Genomic DNA, 11,558 nt, shown 5'->3' on the forward strand with positions numbered 1-11,558 from the left:
ACAGCATTTTCGGGGTGAGCCAGCTATATGCAGAAGGCCAGGGGATCTCTTAAAAATGCTTTAAAAAAAAAAAAAATTAAATCTGAGGAAATCATTGGTGTCCCCAAACACTATTACATGAACATGACTCACGGGAGCAGTCATCAGACTGGCCTCTCTTTTCCCAAATTCTCTCCCAGGGAAGCCTCCACAGACTGATGCTAAAGGAGCTGCCTCTCAGTGGCTGTGAACATGAGAATTTAGCATTTCAAACCAAGTTTTTCTAGGTAACAGCACTGTAAGTCTTTAAAACTGAACTCAAAATTGAGCTGGGAACTTTGCTAGCAACTCTACTGGACACAACACAATGGAAATCCAGCTCACCCATGCCTATGTTGGTTCTGCAGAACCAACAGCAACAACATTTTTTGTCTATTAAAAGATGAAACACGACTCAGAGGGCAGTGATACACAGTAGTTAGTGCCATTTTATAGCTAATTTTATTACTGTAATCCACTTCCCACAGCTACTGTTACAATCAGCACCTCATTTCAGGGGTTGACTTCTGCCACCTGCTGAGGGTCACCGTGCCTTGGGCAGATTAACCACTTTGCATGTGGCAGCTTAGCAAATTAAAATACTAACTAGACTCACACTCACATGCTGGTCAGCCACATAACTTCAGCAGCCCGCCCCTCTCCAGGACATTACTGAATGACTTGGAGGCATATCAGATACAGCCTATTATTTATTGCACATGGAGACTGGAGATGCACTTTGCAAAGTACTGTCCAGAAAACAGAAGACAATCTGCGTTCTCTAAAAAATTAAACTCTTAAGTTAAATAGCATTTGAGACTGTGATCTATTCACAAGAAGTTACTTTAATTCTCCTTGCATTCAAAATTATCAGTTTTATCCCAAGTTTTCAAAGTATTTCTATTCCAGTTTGATTTTTCATTCCAGATGTTGCAGTTTTAAAGTATATGCATTTCAAGGGCATTTAACAGCACCCAGCTGTCCACCTACCTTTACTAACAGAAAGAGCCAGCAGTAACAAGCCCCTAAAATGACCTACTTGCATGGAATTGTGTTCTGGATTGTTATTGGGAAAGCATTAGAGACCATTTTTCAAAATCAGGCCTGCATGTTCCTCAGAAACAGGTTTTGCTTTTACCTCTGAAGAATACAAATATGCAGTGTTTTTGTTCTTTGCAGCTCAGTGATTTACTGGCATGCCTCTTCCCATAAAATATTTGCATATATCTGAGAGTCAAACTGTTCTGATACATTCTGTGTTTGCCAGGAAGTGAACGCTTCAGTTCAGTGTAACTGAACATTTAAAGAACAGGCACCAGGACAAATGGCAGCATAATTAACATACCAATGAAGAGCCAGTTGTTAATTACTATCCATTTCAGGCATTTTGTATGAGCAACTTACCTGAAAAGCCTTTCCATCTGCATGCTGGCAAAGGCAGTAATTAAACAATTCAACACCCCTTTTGCTTGATTAGAGAAAAAAATCGTAATTATTTTATATTATTCTATTTGTCACATGCAGTTGACACTCAGATGAGAAAAACCTGCAGCAGCCCAAATCTAAGCATTTGAAATGAATATTATGAGCTGTCCTTGAACAAAACAGCAACACATAGACATCTAGGGCAGATGCAAGCTAATAGAGGCTCCTAATTTGAGCCAACTGATTATACCTTACAGTACCTGCTGGGTTACACAGAAGGCAGCACAGTTGCTACTTAAAACAGAAAAGTACCACTTTTTTCTATGGGGGACTTCAGATGCTCCCTACAGAACAGCATCTGAATTTATAAGCTGTTGAAAGACTTGGGAGTAGCACCAGTAGAATGCCAGGATTCATTTACATTTAAACAACACTAACTGAGAAGTCAATACAAAGCACAGCACAGCTCCACAGAGAAAATATGGTACTTACAGGAGCTGTGAGAAAGGTAGAGGCACCTAAGTGTGGAAAGCAGGATTGAAACTTTAGGACAGAAATACTAAAGATAGGCAAAATGGAGAAAAAAAAATAAATAAAAAAAAAGCTGACAAAAAGGAGAGGATGGGGAAAGTTTAGAAACATTCATCAATATGTGGTGTATCCAAAACAAAGGATTTCTCTTTCTCCCTGCGCAGATGGCTTTGCTCAAGGAAGACCAGCGTGCTTTGGGTACAAAAAAATGGAAATTACATCTATCTTGAAAACAGCTTCTAATTCATTGCTGATTGCATGACTACAGACATTAATCCATGTAAACAATAAAACTGAGATCCATTTGAAATTCTGACTACCCAAACTAAGGTCTGAACCAGTTCTCATCAAAAAATTCTGTTTCTCCTTGCAGTTTCAAACCACATAATTTCTGCACTTTAAAGGCCAGATTTTGCTGGAATCCTATAACATTTTGTGACAAAGTAGTTCTTTCTGGAGTAGCCAAAAAGTGGGTATTTGGTCCATGTGCATGTGGCTTTGATCAATCCATTAGTTTTCACTTTTTTTTTTTTTGGTTAAAGCAATGGAAGGCAACGAATGATTTATTTTTTTAAGTTTTTGCTTTGCTAACAATGTGCATTTATCTTATTCGGATTATAATCAAAAGGTAACTAAAATGTACAAAGGCAGCCTCACAAAATTTTTCTTTTCCTCACTTGACAGAATGACTGATACAGATGGGGTGACAGGAAATGCTTTACAGCTGAACAAAGCAAACAGTGTAAGCAAGAAGTAAACTGTACCAGCGGTCTGCACAGCGAGCGCCCACCCACGATTTCTGGAATGTCACATTTTTTGCCTGTATTGTCCATCAAATCGAAGTTCTTGCGCAAACTACGTTACAGAACAGTAAAGTAGCACCTCTGTCTTTGCAGATTTCTTTCCCACATAACCTTTACTGAGAACACTGACAGTCAGCAAAGCCTGTAGCTTGGGTTGGTGTGTGCACCCTTCTGCATCCAAGGCAGCATCTCTGCACTCCACAGAGCTGGCCAGACAGAACAGCTCATCCTGAGCTGATTCATCCATCTCTAGATACTGCTGGCCAGCCAAAGACACTTTGCTATAGATAGACTGGAAAATCTGCCACAGATCTACAAGAAGACCTGAGATCTAAATTCCCATCTCTTAAACTCAAGACCACTCTTTCCCTTTTCTACTGCATATTTTAATAACATTGTAATTTCTGCAGGTAGCACTGAATTAACGCATTTTCCATTCTTGCTTGTCAGTTATGAAGCAGTAAGCCCCCCAAAATTACTCTAAACGACACACATATCTGATCTTCACAACCATTTAAGCATAATCTCTGAATACATCTTCATAATGACAGCCCCATTTCTGTCTCTTAATAACAATAATCACTACATCAACAGGGTTATTTTGCCTGCTTTGAAAAGCCTATTTTTTTCCCCTTTACTACCTAATCTCTATTGCAATTTTCCTTACTGGTAAGAAAAATCAGCAACACCATATGGTATTACAGAAATCAGCAATATCTCTTTTGTTTTGCGTTTTTATTAGAGGCATGGGGAAACATTATTCTACTTGGAAAAAATATTTGGAACCAACCATAAGCTACTTGTGCAAATTTTAAATAATTATTCTGTGATAGAAGAGATATCCCAAAATGAAATCTTTTATTATACCTATATATTAGAATTATCAAAAAAAAAAAAAAAAAGACATTTCTTCAGTGCCAGTGCCAGCTACTGTTTAGTAAACAGTCCTGAAGGACAAAACATTATCACGGAACAATTCAAGAGGCACTAGCACCTCACAGTTTGACTGAATTACGGACCAGTTCTGCAGCACAAAAGATATACAAACAAGAGAACAAAAAGATCTGCAATGCAAAACTCCCATTAGCTAATGAGTGTTCTCTTTTTGAAACCTTTTTATTCAGCTTTATCTTAGAATGAAGACTACTTTATTGCATCCCAGAAACATCAGAACTCATTATAACTAGAACATCACTAGAACACTCCATTTACTTCCCAGGATGCTGTGAAATTGATTTCTTGGTTTACTGGATAGGCTGCATTGGCATGAAGGGCAGAACTGCAACAATAAAACACAAGAACTTTTGGGCTACAAGTTGAACAGACAATTTCGAAACCTAATACACTGAAGTAGATCCTTTTTTTTTTAATGATCCATTTCTAAGCTGTATGAAAGCTGCAGAATGGGCCCAGATTGTCAGCTTCAGAAAGCCAGTTCCTTATGGTAATATGGAATGGGTAGCATTAAGAAAATTCATCCACAGCACTCAAAATCTCAGTAACTTGAGTGCAAATGTAAAGCTGGGTAACAAATTATTTGGTTCTCAGAATGTCCAGCTGAAACAGGAGAATGATTTATCTCCACTAAACTCCCAAGTCAAACAAACACATACAAACCAAACCCAACTCCCAGAACCCAGTGCACTTGCCTAAAACAAGAGCTCAGATGCAGGGCTGAGTTACAAGCTTTCACTGATATGACATAAAAATTGCTGTTAACTCATTACAAACTGAAAGTAAAGAGAGCTTATTTAATCACCTTTCTCCAAGTTACAACCCCAATTTTTTTTATATCTTGGATTAACCACTGGCTAGAAGTACCCCTTGTGAGCTGCTGTGGTTGTAATAGTCGTCTCTTAAGCTCCAGTAACTCTTTTCTCTCATGTCCCACCATCTTAAGACATCTCTGCTAGATGCCCTTTTGAGGACATGTTGTTCTCCATACCCTTTGGATTTTGGACTCTCTGCTTAAAAAGAAACCATTAAAAGGAGCTTTAGGGATTATGTGAACAACCCAGGTTTGGGGGTTTTCTCAATTAAATATAAGAGTATATCCCTAAGGATTCCCAAAATCTTAAAACATAACCAAAAATGAATCCTAAGGGATCTTCCCTTTAAGGTAACTATGGATAAACTCAAAAATCTCATGCTTTCTCCTAACTTGACTTTTGAATTTGCGGTATTTTGGCATTCCACAAGGATATCTCGCCAGGAAGGACTGAAAGGATACAAACAGTTCATTTCACATCACCTGACCACAGCAGAAAGTTGCTGTTCACACAGTGGACTGAGCCAGACTGGAACTCATTACCCAAGGCCAGGTAATGTCTCAGGAAAAGAAAATCCTAAATTCATTAAGAGTTTTATGTTTTTAACCCAACTTAGCTAACACAAGAACCACCACATCACATACTGCACACAAGTTAACCAAGGTTTGACCCCAAAGTAGTAACAGTTACGGACAAAGTTTGTATTCCAAAAATATACACATTTAAAGCAGACATGGCACTAAGTTACTTTGCTGCAAGCAGTAATTTATGAAATGCTTGTTACACCTCCACAATTTTTTTGTTCTTAAATCCCATTTAATATGCCAATCTTATTTCAGGAGGAAATAAATTAACTCTGATGCTTTGTGCCAATGCAGATGAGCTTCCCACACACCTGTATTGTGTTTCACACTCCAGTTAGTCATCCAGATTACAACAAACGAACAAAGTCCTTCTAACCAGATCCATTCCCGAGGCTAAGCGTGCAGGAAGAGGAAGAAGCCTATCTCACAGATCTCCTCCACTTTTGTCAGTGCAATGTCCAGCTGCAGCTGTGGACAACCACCTTCATCAAAAAGAACTATGAGTTTAGATCAAACACAGCCCAGGAAGCCCAGAGAGGTGGCATGACCTCCACGTGACAGTGTCCCTGACACTGTCCCCACAAGCCCCAGCCTGGACAGGCTGCCAACTGCTCCCACTCCCATGAACTTCTCCAACTCAAATTCACCACTGAAAAAAGAACAGTGGGAAAATGGATAAATCTGCATCTAACATGAGAGCTGCTGCAGAGCAGTGTATGATTCTGAACCAAGAGATTCCACACTGAAAGACTTTCCAGAGTTACAGAACACCCAGCTTTTCTGTCTCCGCTAATCCCCATTCCACTACCTAGAATATGGCTAAAATCACATGTATTTGTATTGTGGTAGCTGCAAGTTAATGTCCTGCCTAAATTATCAACTGTTATTAGAACCCCAGACAATTGCTTAATAAAAATTTAATCATATTGTAATTTCTAATCATCATTAAAGATGCTTAACAAGTTAATCTCTCTATTGTGCTCCCCTAACACTGCGGATCAGAAAGTCAACTGGTACAAGGCAGCACAGCTTCACTAAAACTAACGGGGCTACTTTGGTGTTCCTCCAGCTGAGGATCTGTCCCCATGAGAAAACAGCAGGATTAAAATAATTTCACTACAGATTTTGACTGTTTCTCTGTACCACTTTGCAGTTAAGCCAAAAAGCAGCAGAAGCAACAAATTATGACTTTAAAAAACCCACAGCACAAATCAAGGTATTTCACATAGCTCTGTCTTCTGCTATCCATGATAGAGCAAATGCAGCACTACGCTACAGATCAAAGGTCTCCTCACAGCTCAAAAGCCCCTCATTTTGACTTTGTCCACGCACAGCTACGTCTGACAACTCTCATACATGGAAAATGTGGGAGGATCATTAACAGCCAGCGAGTTTGTCTTTCAGCTCAGATCTATTCCAACCGCTCAGACGAGTGAAATGATGCTCTGCAACCTCAGCCTTGCAGATGTTGGTTCACTTCGGGAAACCAACACATTTCCTTCTGGTAGATCATCAATCTGTGCTTCAGACAGTTTGAGGACCGCACTGCAAGTCAACTTACACCATATCAGATGCACAGAGGTGCACACAGACAACACACTTGGCTCTTCTTTCCCTCTGTTTTTTAAAGTTTCTTCCATAATCCCATAACGCTCTCTCGTTTCCCAAAGTGGCCACAGGAGAACAATGGTAAAGCCCTACTCTGAGGCTAAGCAATCCATGCACACTGTACCTCCTGCAACCACATCATTCTGTGGCTTCAGCTGCAGGCAGGTGGAAACAGAAAGCGGAAAGGGCTGGTGCAAAATGGGCACTGGGCTCTGCTATAATTCAGCGCTTTCAGCACTGACCTCTAAGCAGTCGGGGCTGTTCCTTCAGTGTGTAGCTTGGAGAAGCAGGTAGGAGAACGGCAAACCAAACCCAAGTCAAAAAAGGCTGTTTGTATCCTCCTCTGTCTGCAAAACCCCTCACTGATTTCTAGTTGTGAGTGCACACTGTGAAACTCTCCGTTATCATGTGCGACATGGTATCCTGGTAACTAAGTAATATTAATTTAATAACCTTCCATTAAATATTGATTTTTATTTAATATGTAGAATTCTGACATTAAAACTTAATCTGATTGACAAATATCAGTTCCTGACTACTTTATTGGCACTTACCGAACCAAATTAATTGTTTATATCACAATATTTACTTTCAGCATGACAACTACACTACCAACTACAGAAGGATTTAATCTAATGAACAAGCTTTACACATTAGTTGGCATTTACTCAAGCAAGCCCTTAATTGTCAGAACTGAACCTGGCTCTCCAAAAAGTGACACACTGCAAGCACATAGTAAAACAAATAAAACAGGAATCGACCTTTGATAACAACACTTTTCATTAGTATTGAGCCCAGTGCAAGACCCCTTGTCTCACTTATTTTTAGCGTCAGACACCTGTTGATTCACGCTGAGTTGACCCAAGTACATCTCCAAAATACGTCGTTTCATCCAAATATGTAATTTCATCCAAACTCACTTTATTTCATCCAAACTCACTTTATTTCATCATGTACTCAACAAAATAAATGTTGCATCTCACAGACACGTAACGAAACGTCAGGGAATGCCTTCCCTCACGCAAAAATTCAAAGAGAAATTTTTTTTAAAGTTTCTTCTCTTAGGAACCTTCGTACTAACACAAAATATTTACTGCATCCTTTGGAAAGAAAATAAACACACGGCGCACGCCGAGGTGCCCTCGGTCAGTTTCAAACACCCTGTTTCGGCTTCGCACGCCCCACAATAAACCTGTCCGTCGCACCGGCATGGGGAAACCCAATGTTCCTACCCATTCCCGGGGCAGGCGCAGGTCTGCGCGGTGCCCCGGCTGCCCGACCCCGCTCCTCTCCTGCCCTGTGCCCGCGATGCTTATGCGAAACTGTTCATCCCCGAGGAACCCGCCCAGGGCTCCCGGCTCCAGGGGTGCTCCTGGCCCGGCTCTCCCGCAGCGGGGGCGGCGGCAGGAGCGGTGGGGACCGCCCGGCCGGGGGCTGCGGGGCCGCGCCGAGCCGGGCGGGTGCGAGAGCCTGCGGCGGGGGCGTGTTGTGCCACTTGGGGGGGCGAGGCGGCAGCTACTCACCGGGAGGGTTTACCGCCGCCGGCGTTGCCATCTTGTCTCTGAGAAGAATTAACACAAATGCAAGAGGGGCGGAGGGATGCTCTGAGCAGCCCGGGGTGGGATGGGGAGGGCGGCGGGCGGCGGCCGGGCGGCGCGGGGCGGCGGCTCCTCCCGCCCCGGGTGCCGCTCCGCGCTCCGAGCGGGGCGGCCCAAGATGTCCGATGGCCCCCGCGCCGCCTCTGCTCATGCGCCGCGCTCAGTGAGCATGTGCCGGGCGGCCGCACATGTGCGCTGGGCCCGCGGGGCCGCGGCCGCCCCACCGGGACCCCCCGCAAGAGCCGCCCCGAGCGCCCCGACACCCGGCCCCGCAGCGGCCCCCGCGGGGCTCGAACCCGCGGCCCCCGGGGCGCGATCTACCCCGAGGGAGGGGCTGCCGGCGGCGCCCGCGCGGGCGGTGAGGGCGCGGGGCGGGGGGAGCCGCCCATCGCCCTGGAGTGAGGGGAGGAAAGGGTGGGGGGCTGCCCGACGCCCCCGGAGCCAAGGGGAGCTGTGGGTTGCTGTCCATCACCTCTGAAATTGAGGGAATAGGTTGGGGTGCTGTCCGTCACCTCTGAAATTGAGGGAATAGGTTGGGGTGCTGTCCGTCACCTCCGAAACGTGAGAGGGAAGGTTGGGGTGCTGCCCACCATCCCCAAAGCCAAGGCGAGCTGTGTGCACTGTCCGTCACCCTCTAAGCAGAGGTGGAAGGTTGGGGTGCTGCGTGCTGCACCCAAAACCAAGGGGAAGTGTTTGAGGGGCTGTCCATCACCTCTAAAACCAAGGGGAAAGGTTGAGGTGCTGCCAACTGCCCCCAAAACCAAGGCAAGCTGTGGGATGCTGTCCATCACCCTCTAAACAGGTGGAAGGAAGGGGTGCTGTCCACCACCCCCAAAACCAAGGGGGAAGCTTGGGGTGCTGCCTGCTGCCCCCAAAACCGAGGGGTAGTGATTGAGGTGCAGCTTACCCAGAACTTAAGGGGTGAAGGAGGAAAGCTGTTGGACAGTGTCAGTGCTGTCCCTGTTGTCCCCAGACAATGACATCCCTTCACCCCTGAGGTGGCGATGTCCTCTGGGAGTTCGAAGAGGGACAGAGCCCTGTGAGTCCGTACACCTCCAACGCTTTCTCCACTTGGGTTTCAGGAGAGCCATTTCTGTGGTTCCTCAGAATCACACATGCTGCCATGGTGTGCAGCTTGGTCAAGCCCTAGATAGAGATTTTTTTTGGGAAAAAAGTAGCTGTGGTGTTATCTGCGTGTTACAGTACCTCTGACTTTGAGGTGGAGGACTTGGTGCTTCAAATGGACAGTGCTGTACAGAAACTTCTTAGTTCTTTGTTAATAATACTACTTTCCTGGAATTACAGAGGACAGTGTAATAACTCTTGAAATTGTTTAAAAACATATCCAGGAGTTCAGAGACCTTCTATGCCCCTCCAGGTGGAGCATAGGAATTGTATCATATTCCTCTAAAAACCTTAGTTTGCCTCACACTGCACTCACATTCATGCTAAGTAGCACAACTGAACAACTGAGCCTTTGTAACTTGGCTTACATTTCAAGCCCTTCCATTGCAAACACAAGGACAAAAATACACTTTCAATGGAATTGGAGATTTTTCTCATAATCTCATAACTCAGGTCTTTAAGGGAAAAAAACCCCAAACAGTATCACAGATTTAAACTGCAAGATTTCTGAAAAGCCACTGGTGTAATAACTGTAGCAGTCAACATGCAGCATGTGTGTAATATTGGAAAAAAAATAATGAATTTTGATGGCTTTGTCATCTCCCTGGAATGCCACAAAGGCCTGTTAATCTTTAAATGCCTGCCCATGGCTGTGCTCAGTTGCCCTGAACAGCCCTGCAGTAGTTGATGGGAAACTACTGCAAAAATGAAAAGTTGTAAATCAATCCCTTGCTTTGCTGAATGAGTAACCTGAACCAGTTTATCCATTAAGATGCAAATTGGCAGAAAAATGGGGAAAGCATGGAGGCTGTGTTTACTCATTTCCTGTAGAGGAGTTTAATCAGAACAGTGTTAAACGCTCCTGGTTATCTAGAAAGTTTACTTTATCTTTGATTTATTGTGCTTTTGCCTATCAGATGTGGAGCTGTTTTTCTGAGCAACTTACTGCTTTACTGCCTCCTGATGCTGTAGAGTTTTGGATGCTCAGCAGGCAATCTTAATTCTTATCTTAAGGCATTTACCCTGCTAATACAGGAAGACTGTGTTAATATCAGCAATTTCGTAAATACAGCTATTTCCGTTCAGATAAAATGTTGTGATTTGGTGCAGGGTCATAGCTCAATTCCTTTAGGTTCCTATAAAATCTGGTGTTCAGGTTGCATGGCTAGTGCTGCTCATGAAAGCTTTTCAATAAGCCTCCTTTATGTCAAGTTACATAGATGCATAAAGGTTCCAACCCCTAATACTATAATGATAGTAAAAGACCTAATAAAACCATAACTTCTAGCATTAGGCACTTCTGAAGTGTCCTCCGAAGGCATTTACAAGTATTCAGGGGTTAAACCTTATCTCTCTCTTACCAGAAAAGCACTAATATTTCTTATTTCATTTCTATTTTAGAGATAAGGAAGCCACCCCCCCAAAAAAAAAAAACAACCCAGAGATCTGACAGTGTGCTATCATAGCTTTCAATGAACATACAGAATAAGTCCTACAAGGACTGAATATAAACCAACAAAACCATTCAACTGCCTGTGCTGTCCCCGTGTGTGATATCCCATGAGATAGTAGATTAGCCCAGAAAGAGCAAATTACAGCCAGGGTATTTAATGTTGTGCTCCGCCTAAATAAGACCTTAGGGCTTAGCATGGAACAGGTTCTGTCAAATCTACTGTAGTTCAGACATAATTATGCAAAAATAAAGCTTCTTTTCTTTTTTGTTTGCTGTGAGCTTTGTTGACTCTCTCTGTTCAGTTTCACACACAATTCTTTGTTCACTTAAATAGATTAAGAAACAAATTGATTTTTTTCTCCTCCCCATCTTCTCTATCTTAATAGGCAGTATTAGCAGAGTCTTTCAGAATCCCTGAAACAATCCATAAATGAATGGAATTATTCTCTGTTTATCTGTAATAAACTGCTTCCTTGTTATCTTGTCCTGAGCCTTTCTGCATCTCTGGTGAGATCCGTAACGTTGGTCACTGGAGAGAGAAACCATCACTGCTCTTAAAATGATGTTCTAGTCATGGTGGAAATGCATGCTCTGTGTTTTATTTTCAGTGTAATGCAAAGAACACGCACAGAGTAAAGCAGGAA

The 11,558-nt window shown here is 43.1% G+C and overlaps 1 protein-coding gene across 2 annotated transcripts in view; it reads right to left on the minus strand.

Annotated features, from left to right (window-relative positions):
- Positions 1 to 8,366, minus strand: part of ARNT2 (aryl hydrocarbon receptor nuclear translocator 2) — a 99,092-nt gene extending 90,726 nt beyond the window's left edge. The window contains exon 1 of one of the 2 annotated variants that reach the window (XM_050309282.1): positions 8,262 to 8,366. In XM_050309282.1, the coding sequence (XP_050165239.1) occupies positions 8,262 to 8,292 (31 nt within the window). In that variant the 5' untranslated portion in view covers positions 8,293 to 8,366. The remainder of the gene's footprint in view (positions 1 to 8,261) is intronic. The other variant, XM_050309286.1, reaches the window with a different exon arrangement.
- Between the last annotated feature and the right edge of the window lie 3,192 nt (positions 8,367 to 11,558).

Source organism: Myiozetetes cayanensis, unplaced genomic scaffold (genome assembly GCF_022539395.1).
Source record: "Myiozetetes cayanensis isolate MyiCay16 unplaced genomic scaffold, myiCay2020 scf14, whole genome shotgun sequence".
NCBI classification, from domain to species: Eukaryota; Metazoa; Chordata; class Aves; order Passeriformes; family Tyrannidae; genus Myiozetetes; species Myiozetetes cayanensis.